Source organism: Rosa rugosa, chromosome 3, assembly GCF_958449725.1.
Source record: "Rosa rugosa chromosome 3, drRosRugo1.1, whole genome shotgun sequence".
Lineage (NCBI taxonomy): Eukaryota > Viridiplantae > Streptophyta > Magnoliopsida > Rosales > Rosaceae > Rosa > Rosa rugosa.
Window position 1 is genome coordinate 17,583,778 of NC_084822.1, and position 21,665 is coordinate 17,605,442.

At 39.2% G+C, this 21,665-nt stretch overlaps 1 protein-coding gene, 4 non-coding genes and 1 pseudogene across 5 annotated transcripts; all 6 read right to left on the minus strand.

Annotated features, from left to right (window-relative positions):
* Nucleotides 1-3,231: 3,231 nt before the first annotated feature.
* Nucleotides 3,232-8,927, minus strand: LOC133735685 (putative pentatricopeptide repeat-containing protein At1g12700, mitochondrial). The gene is made up of 2 exons (XM_062163079.1): nucleotides 6,195-8,927; nucleotides 3,232-4,147 (listed from the first exon to the last, which is right to left on the minus strand). The coding sequence occupies exon 1, from the start codon at nucleotides 8,856-8,858 to the stop codon at nucleotides 7,071-7,073; it is 1,788 nt and encodes a 595-aa protein (XP_062019063.1). The 5' UTR covers nucleotides 8,859-8,927; the 3' UTR covers nucleotides 3,232-4,147; nucleotides 6,195-7,070.
* LOC133741584 (small nucleolar RNA snoR109) lies at nucleotides 4,951-5,052 on the minus strand. Its single transcript, XR_009862028.1, has one exon. It is a non-coding gene; the product is annotated as a small nucleolar RNA snoR109 (small nucleolar RNA).
* Nucleotides 5,176-5,277, minus strand: LOC133741586 (small nucleolar RNA snoR109). The gene has a single exon (XR_009862030.1). It is a non-coding gene; the product is annotated as a small nucleolar RNA snoR109 (small nucleolar RNA).
* Nucleotides 8,928-9,544: 617 nt separating the features above from the next.
* LOC133735686 (putative pentatricopeptide repeat-containing protein At1g12700, mitochondrial) lies at nucleotides 9,545-20,536 on the minus strand (annotated as a pseudogene).
* On the minus strand, nucleotides 11,309-11,410 carry LOC133741583 (small nucleolar RNA snoR109). The gene has a single exon (XR_009862027.1). It is a non-coding gene; the product is annotated as a small nucleolar RNA snoR109 (small nucleolar RNA).
* On the minus strand, nucleotides 11,534-11,634 carry LOC133741585 (small nucleolar RNA snoR109). Its single transcript, XR_009862029.1, has one exon. It is a non-coding gene; the product is annotated as a small nucleolar RNA snoR109 (small nucleolar RNA).
* Nucleotides 20,537-21,665: the final 1,129 nt, after the last annotated feature.

The following is a 21,665-nucleotide window of genomic DNA, read 5'->3' on the forward strand; positions in this document are numbered from 1 at the left end:
TAAAGCCCCTGGCGCAGATGGTTTCCCTGCTATCTTTTATCAGAAACATTGGAATATTTGTGCAGATGAGATTGTTCAACTGGTTGTGCAGGCCTTTAGATCTGGAAAAATTCCTGAAGGCCTCAATCATACTCTTATCACACTTGTCCCTAAGGTGGTGAGTCCCCAAGATATGTCCTTATTTCGACCCATTAGCTTGTGCAACACCCTTTACAAGGTGATTTCTAAAGTTGTGGTATCCAGAATTCGGTCTTCTCTAAGAAATCTTATCAGTCCCAATCAGGTTAGCTTTGTACCGGGAAGACATATCTCAGACAATATCATCATTGCTCAAGAGGTGCTGCACAAGTACCAACATTCTTGTGGTCAAAAAGGCTTCATGGCATGGAAGATTGATTTATCTAAAGCCTATGATAGGCTTAACTGGGATTTTATTGAAGCAGTTTTATACGAAGCTCATTTTCCTGAAGGTATTATCAAGCTTATTATGAGCTCTGTTTCCTCTACTAGTTTTCAGGTATGTTTAAATGGTGAACTTTCAAATGAATTTAAGGCAAGCAGAGGCATTCGACAAGGAGATCCCTTGTCTCCATATCTCTTTGTCCTTTGTATGGAGAAGCTTTCTCACTTAATTAAATCTGCAGTGGAAGATGGTCTGTGGAAGCCTGTTAGAGCCTCTGGGTCTGGTCCTCTCATATCCCATTTATTTTTTGCCGATGATCTTATTCTTTTTGCTGAGGCAAGCTGTGACCAAGCTAGAATCCTAAAGAGGTGCCTAGATTTGTTTTGTGATATTTCAGGGCAGGAGGTTAACTTTAGCAAGTCTGTCCTCTTCTGCTCCCCAAATACAAGCAAGTCTCTTGCAAGAAATATTAGTCGAATTTGTGGTTCGGTGTTGACTACTAATCTTGGTAAATATCTAGGGGTGCCATTGATACACACTAAGATTACCAAGCAAACTTATGCAGCTGTGGTTGATAAAGTGCAAGGACGGCTTGCTGGTTGGAAGGGAAAGTTGCTGAACTTGGCTGGCAGGTTAACTCTTATTCAATCTGTCTCTGCTGCTATTCCAAATTATACTATGCAAACTGTGAGAATTCCTATGTCCATTTGTGACAGCCTTGATAAGTTGAATAGAGATTTTTTATGGGGGGATTATGATGGTAAGAAGAAAACTCACCTTGCTAGTTGGGAGTTAGTCTGTAGACCTAAAGAGTTTGGTGGCCTAGGAATTAAATGCACTAAGGATATGAACCAGGCTATGCTTGCTAAGATTGGGTGGAGAATGTTCCAAGGTGATAAGGGTCTGTGGAGCGATGTTCTCCATCATAAATATGTCAAGCAGGTCGACTTTCTCCATCCTCAGTATTCTTGCCCTACTAGGTGTTCTAGCACTTGGCGTGGGGTAATATTTGGCTCCAAATTATTGCAGAAAGGTCTAACATGGAGAATTGGTGATGGAAGCTCAGTTAATTTTTGGACTGATACATGGTTTCATGGAAAGCCCTTAACCCTTACTTTTGCTCCTTCTAGTATCACTAATTTTCATGCTAAAGTAAAGGATTTCTGGAATGAGCATGGCTGGAACATGGATTTATTAAGATCGGTGCTGCCTGATGATCTGATTAGCCAAATTGTGAAGATCCCTGCTGGATATGCTGGTTGTGGTTCTGATAAGCTCATATGGGGTGCTACTTCGACTGGTAAGTTCTCAGTTAAATCTGCATACCTTACTTTACTTCAAGATGAGAATTATACTCCCTTTAATTGGGCTTTTATTTGGAAAATGGCTATTCCTCCCAAGCTGAAATCTTTTTTCTGGCTTATATGTCATGGAAAATTGTTAACGAATGTGGAAAGAGTCAAGAGAAGAATGTCCTCTGACTCTTCTTGCCCTCTTTGCCATAACGCTCCTGAAACTATTATGCACTTGTTAAGAGATTGTTCTCATGCCTCCTCTATATGGAATAAGATCATTTGTTTGGATACCATTACTAGAGCTATGCATCTGGATTGGATGAGCTGGTTGGCAGCAAATATTCGATGCAAGAGAACTTGTTATGGAGAGTTAAATTGGTGTATTGTCTTTGTTTTTGCTTGCTGGTACATCTGGAAGTGGAGGAATAAGATTATTTTCGATGAGGAGTTTCATTATCCAATTAATCCCAGCAATCTGATCATTGACGCTACTAAGGAGTGGAGCTCAACTACCTCAAAGAATTTAATTCTTGGCCAAAAGACTACTATTATGCTGCATTGGACCATGCCTCCTCTGAACTGGTGCAAGCTGAATATTGATGGCGCAAGAGAGCGGAGTGGAAAGATTGGTGCTGGTGGGGTTCTCAGGGATTCTTCTGGATCTTGGATTTCTGGGTTCACTGCTAATTTAGGTTGTGGCAGTGTTATTCAAGCTGAGGCCTGGGGTTTGTTGTTGGGGCTTAGAATGTCTGTCACTGCTCATTGCCAAAAGATCATTATTGAAAGTGACTCTGACATCCTTGTCACTTTAGTGAATCAAGAAGTGGATGAACTGCATCCTTTGAAATCCATTATAAATAGTTGCCAGTACTTGATGCAGAAGTTTGTGAGCTGTGAAGTGAAGCATGTTTTCCGGGAAATTAACATGGTTGCTGACATGCTATCCAAGTGTAGCCTTACTGAGGATTTGGGTGTGCATTTCATGGAGCAACCTCCTCCGCAAGTTATCAATCTCCTTCTTGACGACTTGTGTGAAAGTCCTAAGTTTAGGACCGTAGTCTCTCATATGTAGTTTTTTCTTTTGGGCCCTTTGGGTCCCCATATATCCAAAAAAAAAGAAAACCTGAGTAAGCCTGCAAGTTAGGCGAATGGAGATCCAACGTTCGATCATCCGCTTGTGAAAACTATTTTGAGTATTTTCTAGACCAAAAAAAATAAAAAAATTATGACACATCCCTGAGTTCACTATATCGTTCCACCGTACTAAGAAATATATAATTAATACCTTGCAAATGACTTGAAACCTTGAGTTGTATTTTTCAAACTTCTAACTTTAGTCTCTCAATGGAGCACAGTTCCTGAAGAAATGGTTATAAATTAATTTAAATCGATAAATCATAACTGTAGTAATAGACAGAAGATATGGCCTAAAAGTACAGAAAACTGTGTACTTTACAATAAGGATGATAAAACTCTTGAAGAAACAATCGACCAGTTATGAGATAAATGGCACATGAAATTCAGTATGACATCAGTTTTTACTACGAAGTTTAAGTAAAGGATACTTGTATAAGCAAGGAACTTGATCTGAGCATTATAACCAAAATTGGCGATGCTTGGGCGGGAGAAGCCCATATTTGCAGTCTCCCATTCAGTACATGAACTGTAGACAAAAATTACAGATTCAACTCTACACATGGAAAATCCACAAAACTACTTGCCAAATTCTAACACCCTCACAGGATATATCATACTTGTAATGCCATTTCCCCTAAGCGAAGCTCAATGCTGCACATAACCGCTAAAGCAACATACTCCAATAACCTCAAAGTCTTTCTAGTCCAGAGAGACTTCTCAAGCTTGCATGGCATTGGTATCATCTTCATCAGCATTGTTGAACATGTACTGATTCTGATGCTCCATCAAGTATCAGATAAACATGGAGAACAATCTTTCCCTTCCGTTTTTGGCATTCCAATGCAGCAGCTGTTATGAGATGGATGGCATATCTCAAGGATGCATCTACACCAATCTTGGTCAACAAATGCTTTGCCTCTTCAGACACGTCAACTTCTTATTCTTGGGATCTTATGTCAAGAATCTTGTGAATTTCACCCTCTGTATAAGGCTGAACGGTGATTATATGCAGGTGATCAAGGGATCAATTGAAATCCCATGGGGGGATTTATAGTTTGTGCCTCTGATCGTAGTGATCCCTCTCTTCGTAGCAATAACTAAAATTGGAGCCATCTCATTCTCCAAAGCACGATTCAAAAATGAAAAGCACTCAATGTCAAGCATATGCACCTCATCTATAAAGAGAACACCTGGCACAATTTCTGCCTTCCCTTCCTCCCTACACTCTGCTACCTGTGTGTCAATCTGTTCTCTCACTTCTGAATCCATTTCACCAGTAGCTCCTGTAAAGAGAGCCAGAAATCCTTGTGTTCTGGAAGAGACAAAATATAATCAGAAGTAAAATCTTACATTAATCCAGAGGTAACACTGAGTCTAAAGTAGAGTTCAAAACTCAACCCAAGCAGCATTATTTGAAATTTTTTTTTTTTTTCCCTCTTTGGAATCCAAATCTAAAACAAGAATACAGAATGATAAACATCTTGAAATTCCTAAACATCTTGTACATGTTTATATTTATGTGCAAGTTCAATGAAAGAAGACATGCTACATATTTCAGATCAAACCAACCTCAAAAGTCAAAACTAAGTTTGAACCAGTGCAATTGAATCAAAGGTTCACATCTAACGGTCTCTTACGTGCCAAAGGGTTAGATATAATCTGTAACAGAAATTAGGAAGAACAAACCATCTAAGAAACACTGGAACCAATGTTGAGCAAAAGAGAATGTCCTCTCTTTCAGCTACTGAGACCCATTTGCAATTTTACAGGTATTGCTGGGAACTCGTCGGCATTTTCTAACATAATTACGACTTTATATTTTATCTTATTAGATGGCTGAAAGGTATGCTATGAAGGTTCTCCTGGAATGTACAGCATCTTTAAAAATAAAAATTAAAAATAAAAATTAAAAATTAAAAATTAAAAGATGTAAGCAACTAGGCACTGATAGAAGCAAACAGCTGGGGAGTCGAAGCAAATTTGCATGGAAGGTGACATAGTTAACATATTGATGTTAGAAAAGGGCCTCTTGAAAAGGCGACATCTTACGCCAGTTCCCTCTTCTCCCCTTCTCATAAGACCCACTCAATACAACAAACAAAAACCATTCAACAGAAATGTGAGAAGCTCGGTAAGCAGATCCATTGACAGAGATTTAGATAAATCTCACAATGGCCGGCCAGTAAACTTCTCAACCATTCGATTTGGCTACAACCAATTTGGCAATTCAAGATCAAGGGTACTTACTTTTGTTCAAACCCTTCTCTTGGTACATGTAGCTCCATAAAATCAACTCTTTTCAAAAACAAAAAAAGCATATAAATAGTTGAACATTAAAAGAAATGTGAGAAGCTTGGTAAGCAGATCCATAGACAAAGATTTACAGAAGTCTCACAGTGGCCAGCCAGTAAACTTCTCAAACATTTGATTTGGCTACAGCCACTTTGGCAATTCAAGATCAAATGTACTGATTTTTGGTTCAAATTCCTTCTCTTGGCACATGAAGCCTCATAAAGAACTCTTTTTCAGAACAGACACCCATGAAAAGCATATATCCAGTTGAACAGGAAGTAAAGCTTCTTTCTTCTAATAATTCTACTAATTTCTCAACTCTGGTTCCAGTTGTGTTTTGATTCAGGAGGGCTAGATTTATGTGGGTGGGTATATATTATCTTATTGTTATAAACATTGGTAAAACACCTATCATTTTATTGCACCGTGGCAGACAAAATTTATTCTGCATCTTAGACCATGCAGTGGAGAAAAACTGAATTTTAATATGCATAAATATGTATCTTCAGGCGAGTGCATTTGTGCTTGCAAGAACTAAAGCAATTTCAAGAGATATCATACATGCCATTTAATTTTGAATTGGTACAACCAAACAAACACAAAAACAATGTTGAACACAATCAAACAACCAAGTTTATATTCTGAATTGAAAAGATAAAATCTAAGACTTTGTGAGAAACTACTGATGTCATTACAACACTAATGAATTCAAAGGAAAGCTTCCGTAACCCATTCTGTTACAGAAGCTCTGTCTATTGATTGAAAAAATAAAATCTAAGACTTATCCACACAGCATGCTCGCAATGCAAGATATGCCTAAAATTTGATTGTACCTAACTGGCAGGCTTAAACACTTTAACATATTTCATACAAACGCAGCACACCCCTTGTTTCAATTAAAATCACTCGCAGCAGAAACTTGTAATATTTTTAGAATGTCAACCAATAAGCAGAACAAACACAATATTCAACTTCCACAAGATAAAAACCAATTCCAAGGTTCAATCTGGAAAATAGTCCGAACTATAGGAGACTATGAACAAGGAGAAGGCTGAGAATTTGATTACCTGCTGTTGATGACATCAATCTCATGAAGTGTAACGCAATGCACAACCTCCTTATGCTTCTGCAACTCCCCATCAGGACCACTGCACTAACTTAACACTGGGTCCCATGGCATCATAGTCCCTGAACCTGGAAAATGACCTACCGACCTTGGTGATCTTCCCATATGCTTTGTCAATGGCGACCTTGGTGATCTTCCAAGCAAATTTAGGTATTGAGGCCAATTGATAGATGCTAAAGCTTGGGGCTTATTAATTGGTCTGAATGGCTTTGAATTGCAATATTGCCAAATTGGAGACTGAATTGTACTCTTCAATCCAGGGAAACCTTGTTCTGCATAGAGACATTGAGTCCCATCCTCTTGGGGAATCTCATAATGCAACTGTAATGCTCATTCCCTTGCTGAGACTGGTTGGAGCATGACCATGGTGTTATCTTATTTGAGTTTGCTACTGCTTCTCTTGATGACCTCTCTAAAGTTTCTAGACCTAGGCGCACTCTGCAAGGTCTGTAACTTGGCTCTTTTCTCTTGCTGCTTTAGGTCCTGTTTAAGACCTCCATGTAACCAAAGAAAAAAAGCAGAGCAGCACTCCAATCATAAAAGTAGCTCCGAAAGAGTTTTCCCTAAACGCTAAACAAAGCAATGCTCAAAATCAAACTCTCTCCCTCAAATATTCTACCTACCCATCTCAAGATCCCTCAAACATCGACCATCCTATCCCTTTCCATGCAAACTGACATAGTCGTTTCACATGATGGATTGATATACTACAAATACAATAAAGTTATCTACATTGTCAAAGATTCCAGCAGTTTTTGAGCTTCACTGTAATAGGGAAAGGATAAGCTTCAAATACGGAAACTAACCTCATAATTACTTACTTTTCTATCAATGACAACAAAGCAGGATCTACTTTATCTTTAGACAATAAACCAATGATTAATTCCATCGTCCATGCATCTGCAGAGAAACCCCTGTCCATCATTTCGTGAACAAGTCCCACTGCCTTGACTGTCTCGTCATTATTGAGAAACCCTCGGATAATTGTGTTATATGTGCAGTCATTTGGAGAACGGCATTTATCTTCCATTTCTCTAAGCAACTTTTCCGCTTCAGTTATTAAACCTCTGTCACAAAGTCCCTTGATCATTATAGTGTACGTCCTTGCATCAGGTTCAAGTCCTTTTGATGATAAACCGTAAAAATGGTCCCTTGCAGATGCAATTTTTCCAGCTATACACAAACCTTCAATAAGAGTACTGTATATTACTATATTCAAATCCAGCTTCATGCATTCCAACTCCCCGAACAACTCCATTGCCATAGCAAGTTGTTGGTTTTTAAACAGGCCATCCAGTAGAACGGCATAAGTTTGAAGATCAAGAACTTGGCCACAAGCTTGCAACTTGCTGAACAATCTCTGGGCATCTAGTATTCTTCCCACTTTGCAAAAACCATCCATAAGAGCAGTATATGTGATGGTATTTGGAACCAGTCCCCTATCAGACATTTCGTGAAAAAGCCTGATGGCCTCATTCATCCTTTTACACCTACAATATCCATTTATCAGTATGGTATAACTATAAGCATTAACAACGGAGCCCTTGCCATTCATCATATCAAAAACCTCTTTAGCTTTCTCCATTTCTCCTCGCAGACAGTAGCCATCCATAAGTGAACTGTAGGTGACTGTATCAGGTTTGATACCTCTTTGAATCATCATTTCAAGCACACTTTGTGCTTCCACAACCATCCCCTCCTTACAAAGTGTATCGACCAGGGTACTGAAGGTTACTAAATTCGGGAAGATATCCTTACTGACCATCTCATTCAACAATCTCGTAGCTTCTTTCCACTGGCCTAATTTGCAAACTCCATGAATCAAAGAGGTATAAGTAATGACGTCAGGGGCAATACCCCTACTAATCATTTCTGAGAAGAGCTTAACTGCATCAGGAACTAGTGTATCCTTACAGAGACTGTCAATGATGATATTATAGACAACCACATTAGGCTTACAATCTCGAGATTGTTGTTCCATCTTCCTAAGCAATTGAATAGCTGCAGTATTATTTCCCATCATGCAATAGCCCTTCATTAGTGTTCCGAAAGTAACATCATTCGGCTTACAACCTTGCTCCACCATTGTGCTGAAAAGTAGTGCTGCCTGAGAAACTTTCCCTTCAAGGAAAAAGCCCTTGATAAGAGTGTTGAGGGTTGTGATATTTGGTTGAATACCAAATTTGAAGAATTTTCCCAACACACACAAACTGAATCCCATTTGGTTCAAATGACAGAAGCAATTGATGATAATATTGAGAGTGTAAGCATCGGGAACAACTCTTAGCCGATCCATTTGGGTATACAGAGAAATGACTGCCTGATAATGTTTCAATTTTGCGATGTGACCCATGATTTGATTGAAACGGACAACACAAGGCAGAGGACGCATTTGAAGCATCGCATTGAACAAACTTACGCCATCCCCAACCCCAAGATTAGTGAGCTTGGCCACTGAAGCTTGAGAATGAAAGGAATATACAAAGATATTGTTGAAGAAAACAAGAATAGAATGAAGACGAGGCATACCTCCTCCTCCTCCTCCTCCTCTACCTCTGTTGTTGCAATAAGAAGAAGAAGAAGCAGCAGCAGCTCTCCGCATCATCTCCAGCGCCTCTGAGGAAGACCAAGAAAGCCACCGTCCTCAACTCTCCAGGGAGCTCAAATTTTTGGTTTTTTTATTTTTTGTCACTTTTTTAATATCATTTATATATATATAATCATTTATTACACTAACCAAAAAATGATTATTCATGACACATTGCCGAGATCACTAAAACTCAAGAGGTTTGGTCAAGTGAAACCTAGGTAAGTCTGCAAGTTAGGCGAATGTGAGTTGGATACTCAAAAGAGATCCAACGTTTGATCATCCGCTTGTGAAAACACCTCATGGGGATAGCTTTATCAAAATCAGATCGCGGCTCGGAGTGGTAGCACACTTTGTCACTATTTTAAGTATTTTGTAGACCAAAAAAAATTATGACACATCCTTGAGTTCACTATATCGATCCACCATACTAAGAAATATATAATTAATACCTTGCAAATGACTTGAAACCTTGAGTTGTATTTTTCTAACTTCTAAGTTCTAACTTCAGTCTCTCAATGGAGCACAGTTCCTGAAGAAATGGTTATAAATTAATTTAAATCGATAAATCATAACTGTAGTAATAGACAGAAGATCTGGCCTAAAAGTACAGAAAACTGTGTACTTTACAATAAGGATGATAAAACTCTTGAAGAAACAATCGACCAGTTATGAGATAAATGGCACATGAAATTCAGTATGACATCAGTTTTTACTACGAAGTTTAAGTAAAGGATACTTGTATAAGCAAGGAACTTGATCTGAGCATTATAACCAAAATTGGCGATGCTTGGGCGGGAGAAGCCCAAAACCATTGTAAACATATTTGCACAGTCTCCCATTCAGTACATGAACTGTAGACAAAAATTACAGATTCAACTCTACACATGGAAAATCCACAAAACTACTTGCCAAATTCTAACACCCTCACAGGATATATCATACTTGTAATGCCATTTCCCCTAAGCGAAGCTCAATGCTGCACATAACCGCTAAAGCAAGATACTCCAATAACCTCAAAGTCTTTCTAGTCCAGAGAGACTTCTCAAGCTTGCATGGCATTGGTATCATCTTCTTCAGCATTGTTGAACATGTACTGATTCTGATGCTCCATCAAGTATCAGATAAACATGGAGAACAATCTTTCCCTTCCGTTTTTGGCATTCCAATGCAGCAGCTGTTATGAGATGGATGGCATATCTCAAGGATGCATCTACACCAATCTTGGTCAACAAATGCTTTGCCTCTTCAGACACCTCAACTTCTTATTCTTGGGATCTTATGTCAAGAATCTTGTGAATTTCACCCTCTGTATAAGGCTGAACGGTGATTGTATGCAGGCGATCAAGGGATCAATTGGAATCCCATGGGGGGATTTATAGTTCGTGCCTCTGATCGTAGTGATCCCTCTCTTCGTAGCAATAACTAAAATTGGAGCCATCTCATTCTCCAAAGCACGATTCAAAAATGAAAAGCACTCAATGTCAAGCATATGCACCTCATCTATAAAGAGAACACCTGGCACAATTTCTGTCTTCCCTTCCTCCCTACACTCTGCTACCTGTGTGTCAATCTGTTCTCTCACTTCTGAATCAATTTCACCAGTATCTCCTGTAAAGAGAGCTAGAAATCCTTGTGTTCTGGAAGAGACAAAATATAATCAGAAGTAAAATCTTACATTAATCCAGAGGTAACACTGAGTCTAAAGTAGAGTTCAAAACTCAACCCAAGCAGCTTGCACGCCTACATGATTTGAACTTTTTTTTTTTTTCTTTGGAATCCAAATCTAAAACAAGAATACAGAATGATAAACATCTTGAAATTCCTAAACATCTTGTACATGTTTATATTTATGTGCAGGTTTAATGAAAGAAGACATGCTACATATTTCACATCAAACCTTAACAACCTCAAAAGTCAAAACTAAGTTTGAACCAATGCAATTGAATGAAAGGTTCACATCTAACGGTCTCTTACGTGCCAAAGGGTTAGATATAATCTGTAACAGAAATTAAGAAGAAAAAACAATCTTAGTTAGAAAGAAACACTGGAACCAATGTTGAGCAAAAGAGAATGTTCTCTCTTTCACCAACTGAGACCCATTTGTAATTTTATAGGTATTGCTGGAACTCGTTGGCCTTTTCTAACATAATTTCTACTTTATATTTTCTCTTATTAGATGGCTGAAAGGTATGCTATGAAGGTTCTCCTGGAAGGTACGGCATCTTTAAAAATAAAATAAAAAATAAAAAATAAAGAAGAAGAAGAAGAAGCAAAAAGATGTAAGCAACTAGGCACTGATAGAAGCAAACAGCTGGGGAGTCGAAGCAAATTTGCATGGAAGGTGACATAGTTAACATATTGATGTTAGAAAAGGGCCTCTTGAAAAGGCTATATCTTGCGCCAGTTCCCTCTTCTCCCCTTCCCATAAGATCCACTCAATACAACAAACAAAAACCATTCAACAGAAATGTGAGAAGCTCGGTAAGCAGATCCATTGACAGAGATTTAGATAAATCTCACAATGACCGGCCAGTAAACTTCTCAACCATTCGATTTGGCTACAACCAATTTGGCAATTCAAGATCAAGGGTACTTACTTTTGTTCAAACCCTTCTCTTGGTACATGTAGCTCCATAAAATCAACTCTTTTCAAAAACATAAAAAGCATATAAATAGTTGAACATTAAAAGAAATGTGAGAAGCTTGGTAAGCAGATCCATAGACAAAGATTTACAGAAGTCTCACAGTGGCCGGCCAGCAAACTTCTCAAAATTTGATTTGGCTACAGCCACTTTGGCAATTCAAGATCAAAGGTACTGATTTTTGGTTCAAATTCCTTCTCTTGGCACATGAAGCCTCATAAAGAACTCTTTTTCAGAACAGACACCCATAAAAAGCATATATCCAGTTGAACAGGAAGTAAAGCTTCTTTCTGTCAGCATTCATGAAGTTATTGTTACATGAGCTGTAGCACACTATGCTTTTCAGCAATGCTGCTGGTATGCTTTCCAGCAATGCTGTAGCTGGAATACACTAATATTGACAGATGTGTATATGTAAGCTTTCTAGCTGTAATACAGATAGTGTAATCATGGTATGAGCTCTATAAGAGCATGATTGTAATTCAGTTGTAAATGTGCTTGAATATACAGAAATACATTACCAGATTTGACATGGTATCAGAGCATATACAATCCTAGGAAATATTTAGAAGGTATTTCTGATATGCACTTGCAGCAGCTTCTGTAATCTCAGAGTTGCTGGGCCTTACCTTACCTACAAAGCTTCTGTAATCTCAGAGCTTATTACCTTACCTCACCTGCAAACTCTGTAATCCCAGAATTTGTTGCCTTACCTTCTGCAAGCTTCTGAAATCTCAGAGCTTGTTGTTCCAGCTGATTACCTTAGCCTTTCCATCAATTTTTTCCAATCAGAAACTTATCAAATCTGCCCCAACCCAATCCGACAAACTATCCCAAAATCAATCTTCCGCTGCTACCGTACCGGTTATTGTGAAAAACAATGGTCAATGACGATGATATCAATGTTTACAACAAAGGTGATTCATCTGCAACTCAGCTTCCACAAATTGTCACAGTACAAAGTGACAATTCCAATTCCTCTCATATTGGCATGAAACTTGACGATACCAATTATTCACTCTGGTCACAAGTTGTGGAGATGCATGTTGCTGGGCGAGAAAAGTTTGGATATTTGACTGGTGAAATCCCACAACCTTCACCAAAAGATCCAACCTACAACAAATGGAGGGCTGACAACGCTCTAGTCAAAGGCTGGCTGATCAATTCAATGTCTTCCACTTTGATGGGCAACTTCATTCGTCTTCCTACAGCTAAGGCGGTTTGGGATGCTGTTGCTAAAACCTTCTATGATGGCTCAGATATGTCTCAAGTTTATGAGTTGACTTGCAAGGCCTTCCAAATGCATCAAAATGGGAGACCAATCACTGCCTACTACTCTGATCTTCAAGGTATTTGGCAAGAGTTAGATCACCGTTGTCCAAGCAACATGGAATGTGCTGCAGATGCTGCTACTTGGAAGAAACAAACTGAGAATCAACGTGTGTACGTGTTCTTAGCTGGTCTGGATCCTGAACTCGATAAAGTTCGCAGTGATGTGTTACGAATGGATCCTTTCCCTGATGTTGAAGTTTCCTTTGCACATGTTCGACGTGAAGCTCAACGTCAAGTTACAATGATGAATGTCTCTGAAGTTCATGAGGGCTCTGCGATGGTGTTCGGAACTCAGCAAAATGGTGTTGCTCGACCTTCTTTTTCCTCAATTGGTTCCAGTTCGAAGAACACTAACACAAGAGAGTGTTCTTACTGTGGTGACAAAGGCCATATCCGAGAGACTTGTTTCAAGTTAATCGGCTTCCCAGATTGGTACTTGGAGCAGAAGAAGCAGCAATCTCAAAAGAAGGATAAAGAAAAGGGAAGAAAGGGAAAGGCATTGCAGATTGCCTCGCAACCATCCTTGGTGTTAAAGGTAGATCAACCTTCTACCAACAATTCTTCATCGACATCTTTGGCTGACTCAGGTAACGTAGGTCATGCTTTAAATATTTCTGCTTCTACTTGTGATAGTGCTTGGATAATTGACTCAGGTGCAACAGATCATATGACTTTTGATTCCGGTCAGTTTCATACACATACTCATCCTTCCAAGCACAGTGTCGCAAATGCCAATGGTATTCCTTCCCCTGTTATAGGGGCAGGTTCTATCCCATTAACATCTTCATTATCCCTCTCATCTGTGTTACATGTTCCTGCTCTTTCCAATAATCTACTGTCAATTAGTCATATCACCAAAACCTTAAAATGTTCCGTAACATTCTTTCCCACTCATTGCATCTTCCAGGATCTCCTCAGCAAGGAAACGATTGGTCGTGGTGAGGAAAGAGAGGGTCTGTACTACTTGATCTTATCGGAAGCAAGCGAGATGTCGGTGAGCAAAGCACATCAAGCAAGTGCAGATGTTTTTAGCACAGAGGAGCAAATTTGGCTATGGCATAGACGTTTAGGTCATCCATCCTTTATTTATCTTAAGCACTTATTTCCATCGTTATTTTCCAAAATCAATGTGTCCAAGTTTCATTGTGAGACTTGCATATTGGCTAAGAGTCATCGTGTTCATTTTCCTCCTAGCTCTAGTCAAAGTGATATGCCTTTTGCACTCATACACTCCGATGTCTGGGGTCCATCTAAAATACCTACCTCATCTGGCATGCGGTGGTTTGTTTCATTTATCGATGATTGCACTCGTGTGTCATGGGTATATCTTCTTAGGAATAAAAGTGATGTGTGTTCTATCTTCCCTATATTTCATACTATGATTCGAACACAATTCAATGCTCAAATCCGGGTGGTGCGTTCTGACAATGGGGGAGAATATCTTAATCATGACATGAACACATATTTTCAATCTCATGGTATTCTCCACCAAACTTCTTGTCCACACTCCCCTCAACAAAATGGCATAGCTGAACGTAAAAATCGACTTCTCTTAGAAATGGCTCGATCTTTACTCCTTACAATGCAGATGCCTAAATTTTTTTGGGGCGATGCTCTTCTTTCGGCTGTCTATTTGATTAATAGACTCCCTTCCAGTGTGCTTGATTTTCAAACTCCTCTCCAGGTTCTTTCCAGTCACTATTCCTTGCCATCAATGCTTAAAATTCCTCCTCGCATTTTTGGGTGTGTTGCTTATGTTCATATCTATAAACATCAGCGAGACAAACTTGATCCTTGTGCCCTTAAATGTGTCTTTCTGGGCTATTCTCCTAGCCAAAAGGGATATAAATGTTATCATCCTCCCACCAGAAAATCTTATGTTACTATGAATGTTACCTTTAGAGAAGATATCGGGTATTTCACTACTCCTTCTCTTCAGGGGGAGTCCATAAACATGGAAGAGAAGTCTTATGATTTTGATATTATAACGATGGAGCCAACAACACCAGCACGGGAAGAGAATGTGTTAAAGGTGTACAAGAGAAGGAAAAACAAAGTTCAGAAGAATGATGAAGAAGATCAAGTAGCTACACCCCTCTCTGATTTACCACCACACCACTCGGCTTCCGACACTGAGGTCAATCCTGAGGTACACTCTTATCCTTCTTATTCTGACATACCTGAAGTTGAGTCTAATCATGATACAGTGTATAATCTGAATGACTTGTTTGATCCTACACATCCATCAATTGAAAAGGAAAATCAGAGGTACCATCTTCCTCCTCGGAAAAACCGAGGGCAACCTCCTGATCGCTTGGGATTTTCCAAGGAAGATAATGTCAAATACCCAATTGCAAATTCTGTGTCGTCTCATAGATTATCTAAGTCATATAAGTCTTTTGCACTTCAATTATCCACTATATCTATTCCAAGTAAGTTGCAGGAAGCGCTTGCTGATCCAAAGTGGACCAAAGCCATGATTGAAGAGATGGAAGCACTCAATAAAAACTCCACTTGGGAGTTGGTGGATCTACCTAAAGGGAAGAAGACCGTAGGTTGCAGATGGATATTTACGGTAAAACATAACACTGATGGCTCAATTGAGAGATACAAAGCTAGATTAGTAGCTAAAGGCTACACTCAAACTTACGGTCTAGACTACCAAGAGACTTTTGCACCAGTTGCTAAGATCAATACCATTCGAGTTCTCTTATCTCTAGCTACCAATATGGATTGGCCATTACATCAATTTGATGTGAAAAATGCCTTCCTGCATGGAGACTTAGAAGAAGAAGTGTATATGGATCTTCCTCCTGGGTTTACCACAGATTCCGACATTGGAAAGGTGTGTAGACTTAGGAAATCCTTATATGGTCTCAAACAATCCCCAAGAGCATGGTTTGGAAGGTTCAGTAAGTCTATGAGGAAATTTGGCTACAAGCAAAGTAATTCTGATCACACATTGTTTCTAAAGCATAAGAAAGGTAGGGTGACAGCCTTAATTATTTATGTGGATGACATGGTGGTTACAGGTAATGATGGAGAAGAAATGAAACTACTCCAGAATTACTTAGCCCAAGAGTTTGAAATGAAAGACCTTGGGGGTCTAAGATATTTTTTGGGAATTGAGGTAGCTAGATCCAAGCATGGCATCTTCTTATCTCAAAGAAAGTATGCTTTAGATTTACTAACTGAAACTGGAATGCTTGCTTGCAAACCAGCAAATACTCCTATTGAACAAAATCACAAATTAGGAGAGTATCTTGATCAGATCCCTACTAATAAAGAAAGATATCAAAGGTTGGTAGGAAAATTGATCTACTTATCACACACACGACCTGACATTGCATATGCAGTGAGTGTGGTAAGTCAGTTCATGCACTCACCGAGTGAGGATCATATGGATGCTGTTGTTCGAATTCTCAAATACTTGAAGTCAGCCCCGGGTAAAGGGTTGATGTTCTCTAAGCATGGCCAACTCGAAATTGAAGGCTATATTGATGCAGATTGGGCTGGTTCTAAATCAGATAGAAGATCCACTTCTGGATATTTCACTTTTGTTGGTGGAAATTTAGTCACCTGGCGTAGCAAGAAACAAAAAGTTGTTGCTAGATCAAGTGCCGAAGCTGAATTCAGAGGCATGTCCCATGGTGTTTGTGAAATGCTTTGGTTGAGAAATTTGTTGAGAGATTTGGGTTTCAAACCTAAGAAGTCCATGAGTTTACACTGTGATAACAAATCAGCTATCTGTATCTCTCACAATCCTGTTCAACATGATCGGACTAAACATGTTGAAGTGGATAGACATTTTATCAAGGAGAAACTAGAGGGAGGAATTATTGACTTCCCATTTGTGAAAAGTGAGGATCAATTGGCAGATATCTTGACAAAGGCTGTGTCAAGTAAAAGCTTCCATTCATGCCTTAACAAGTTGGGTATTCGAGATATTTATGCACCAACTTGAGGGGGAGTGTCAGCATTCATGAAGTTATTGTTACATGAGCTGTAGCACACTATGCTTTTCAGCAATGCTGCTGGTATGCTTTCCAGCAATGCTGTAGCTGGAATACACTAATATTGACAGATGTGTATATGTAAGCTTTCTAGCTGTAATACAGATAGTGTAATCATGGTATGAGCTCTATAAGAGCATGATTGTAATTCAGTTGTAAATGTGCTTGAATATACAGAAATACATTACCAGATTTGACACTTTCTTCTAATAATTCTACTAATTTCTCAACTCTGGTTCCAGTTGTGTTTTGATTCAGGAGGGCTAGATATATGTGGGTGGGTATATATTATCTTATTGTTATAAACATTGGTAAAACACCTATCATTTTATTGCACCGTGGCAGACAAAATTTATTCTGCATCTTAGACCATGCAGTGGAGAAAAACTGAATTTTAATATGCATAAATATGTATCTTCAGGCGAGTGCATTTGTGCTTGCAAGAACTAAAGCAATTTCAAGAGATATCATACATGCCATTTAATTTTGAATTGGTACAACCAAACAAACACAAAAACAATGTTGAACACAATCAAACAACCAAGTTTATATTCTGAATTGAAAAGATAAAATCTAAGACTTTGTGAGAAACTACTGATGTCATTACAACACTAATGACTTCAAAGGAAAGCTTCCGTAACCCATTCTGTTACAGAAGCTCTGTCTATTGATTAAAAACATAAACTGTAAGACTTATCCACACAGCATGCTCGCAATGCAAGATATGCCTAAAATTTGATTGTACCTAACTGGAAGGCTTAAACACTTTAACATATTTCATACAAACGCAGCACACCCCTTGTTTCAATTAAAATCACTCACAGCAGAAACTTGTAATATTTTCAGAATGTCAACCAATAAGCGGAACAAACACAATATTCAAGTTACACAAGATAAAAACCAATTCCAAGGTTCAATCCGGAAAATAGTCCTAACTATAGGAGACTATGAACAAGGAGAAGGCTGAGAATTTGATTACCTGCTGTTGATGACATCAATCTCATGAAGTGTAACGCAATGCACAACCTCCTTCTGCTTCTGCAACTCCCTGTCAGGACCACTGCACTAACTTAACACTGGGTCCCATGGCATCATAGTCCCTGAACCTGGAAAATGACCTACCGACCTTGGTGATCTTCCAAGCAAATTTAGGTATTCAGGCCAATTGTTAGATGCTAAAGCTTGGGGCTTATTAATTGGTAATGGCTTTGAATTGCAATATTACCAAATTGAGACTGAATTGTACTCTTCAATCCTGGTACACCTTGTTCTGCATAGAGACATTGAGTCCCATCCTCTTGGTGAATCTCATAATGCAACTGTAGTGCTCATTCCCTTGCTAGACTGGTTTGGAGCAAGACCATGGTGTTATCTTATTTGAGTTTGCTACTGCTTCTCTTGATGACCTCTCTAAAGTTTCTAGACCTAGGCACACTCTGCAAGGTCTGTAACTTGGCTCTTTTCTCTTGCTGTTTTAGGTCTTGTTTAAGACCTCCATGTATCCAAAGAAAAAAAGCAGAGCAGCACTCCAATCATAAAAGTAGCTCCAAAAGAGTTTTCCCTAAACGAAAAAGAAAGCAATGCACAAAGCAATGCTCAAAATTAAACTGTCTCCTTCAGATATTCTACCTACCCATCTCAAGATCCCTCAAACATTGATCATCCTATCCCTTTCCATGCAAACTGACATTGTCGTTTCACATGATGAATTGATATACTAAAAATACAATAAAGTTATCTACATTGTAAAAGATTCCAGCAGTTGAAGAGCTTCACTGTAATAGGGAAAGTATAAGCTTCAAATACAGAAACTAACCTCATAATTACTTACTTTTCTATCAATGACAACAAAGCAGGATCTACTTTTTCTTTAGACAATAAACCAATGATTAATTCCATCGTCCATGCATCTGCAGAGAAACCCCTGTCCATCATTTCATGAACAAGTCCCACTGCCTTTACTGTCTCGTCATTATTGAGAAACCCTCGGATAATTGTGTTATATGTGCACTCATTTGGAGAATGGCATTTATCTTCCATTTCTCTAAGCAACTTTTCCACTTCATTTATTAAGCCTCCGTCAAAAAGTCCCTTGATCATTATATTGTACGTCCTTGCATCAGGTTCAAGTCCTTTTGATGATAAACCGTAAAAATGGTCCCTTGCAGATGCAATTTTTCCAGCTATACACAAACCTTCAATAAGAATACCGTAAATTACTATATCCAAATCCAGCTTCATGCATTCCATCTCTCTAAACAACTCCAATGCCATTGCAAGTTGTTGGTTTTTACACAGGCCATCCAGTAAAACAGCATAAGTTTGAATATTTGGAAGTTGGCCACAAGCTTGCATCTTACTGAACAATTTCTGTGCATCTTGTATTCTTCCTACTTTGCAAAAACCATCCATAAGAGCAGTATATGTAATGGTATTTGGAAGCAGTCCACTATCAGACATTTCCTGAAAAACCCTGGTGGCATCATCTATCTGTTTATGCTTACAATATCCATTCATCAGTATGTTATAACTATGAACATCAACACCGGAGCCTTTGCTAATCATAAGATCAAAAACCTCTTTAGCTTTCTCCATTTCTCCTCGTAGACAGTAGCCATCCATAAGTCCTGTAGGTGACGTTATCAGGTTTGATACCTCTTTGAATCATCATTTCAAGCACACTTTGTGCTTCCACAACCATCCCCTCCTTACAAAGTGTATCGACCAGGATAGTGAAGGTTACTAAATTCGGGAAGATATCTTTACTGACCATCTCATTCAACAATCTTGTAGCTTCTTTCCACTGGCCTAATTTGGAAACTCCATGAATCAAAGAGGTATAAGTAATGACGTCAGGGGCAATACCCCTACTAATCATTTCTGAGAAGAGCTTAAATGCATCGGGAACTAGTGTATCCTTACAAAGACTATCAATGATGATATTATAGACAACCACATTAGGCTTACAATCTCGAGATTGTTGTTCCATCTTTCTAAGCAATTGAATAGCTGCAGTATTATTTCCCATCATGCAATAGCCCTTTATTAGTGTTCCAAAAGTAAACGCATTCGGCTTACAACCTTGGAGCAGCATTTTGCCGAAAAGTGCTGCTGCCTCAGAGACTTTACTCTCAAGGAAAAAACCCTTGATCAGAGTGTTGAGGGTGGTAGCATCTGGTTCATAACCAAATTTGAAGAACTTTCCCAACACAGACAAACTGAATCCCATTTGGTTCAAATGACAAAAGCAGTTTATCATGATGTTCAAAGTATAAACATCAGGAACAACTCGCAGCAGACACATTTGGTGAAACAAAGAGATGGGTGCCGAATGATGTTTCAATTGAGCAATTTGACCCAAGATTTTATTGAAACAGACAATAGAAGGCAGAGGACGCATTTGAAGCATAGTATTGAACAAGCTTAAACCATCCTGGAGACTAGTGACTTTGGGTGGGTCTCTTACAATCTGGGTGTTCCTAGGCTTTGAAGCTTGGGAATGAAAAAGTGCAGAGGAGTAATGGTTGAAGGAAACAAGAGTAGACTGAAGACGAGGCATACCTCTAGTGTTGTTGCAAAAACAAGAAGAGGCAGTTCTCCGCATCATCTTTAGCTTCCACGAGTCTGAGCCAGCGTTCAAAACTAAGTAAGAAAGCGGCTTCTACTTCAACATCTGGGTGTGGAAAGAAGGGTGAGAACTGGGGAGCCTGGGCCTTTCTACATTAGTTTCTCTTATCAAAAAATAAATAAAGGAGTAAATTCAGTTTAATCCTTCAAACTCTAGACCAAGTCATTTTTGTTCTTTTAATTAAACTCATTCCTGATCTCTCAAATTGCATCAACTTCGTTCAAAATTTGAATTTGACTCCAAAAATGACATCATGCGTTGAGCTGGAGCCGACAAGGAGGTCCCACATTTCTGATTTTAAACCCACAAGGAAGACAAAATGGACATTTTAAATTTAATCTAATTTCTAATTTTTTTTCTCTTATTTTCTCTCCTTTCTGCCTCTCGCTCAAATCTGAAACCTCTACTCTCTCTCTCATTCCCAGCCGCCACTCCAGACTCACTATCCTGACTCGCTCGACTCGTCGCTGCGCTCCCGCAACACCGACTCCTGGGACGACCCTCTCCCGCCGGCGTCCAGGCTCCAGCTGATGTGCAGCTCCTGCGACCGCACGACAAGTCGTTGTGCTACGTCGGTAGCGACACTCGAATCATCATCATGGACAGGAACACTTCGCTCCTGGACCTCTCGAATCGGCGATGCTCAACCGCGACTTCTCCGACTCCGCCTCCGTTAACTGCTTGCTCGTCCTAGACGACGGTGGTGGCGCCTCGAACAATTTGAATTGCGGGATCATAAGTCGTTTGGGTCAACATCGTCGTCTCCATTGCCGGCGAATTTGCCTCCGATTCTGGTCCACGTGGAAGATGGCGGTGGGAATAGAGCGCAGGATCAGAAGGTTGGGATTGGAGCAGTTTGCTCAAATGACGAACGATCTGATCACGATGGATATCGGAAACCGCTTCCTCCTTAGCCTTAGCAACAGAGTCTACCTCCTCAGTCGCAGCCCAAATCTACTGGAATTTTTTATTTGCCGTCGCCAGTTTCAGTGTCAAGGTATGCTTTGCTTGTCACCTACAAACTAATTTGCTTGTTTAAACTGTGCATGAATTTCTTAGGCCTTCATATCATAAACAGAATTGAATGTTCTTTGACTTGTGCTCCAAATTAGAAATTTTGTTTTTGTAGACAAATTTGCATGTTTAGATCATACTGTTATTGTTGATTGGATGATTGATTATGATCAAGTAGTTGATTGTGGCATTT

What these genes read in the sequence shown, in the direction of transcription:
- LOC133735685 (XM_062163079.1), bottom strand. Translation starts at nt 8,858, where the DNA reads ATGATGCGGAGAGCTGCTGCTGCTTCTTCTTCTTCTTATTGCAACAAC.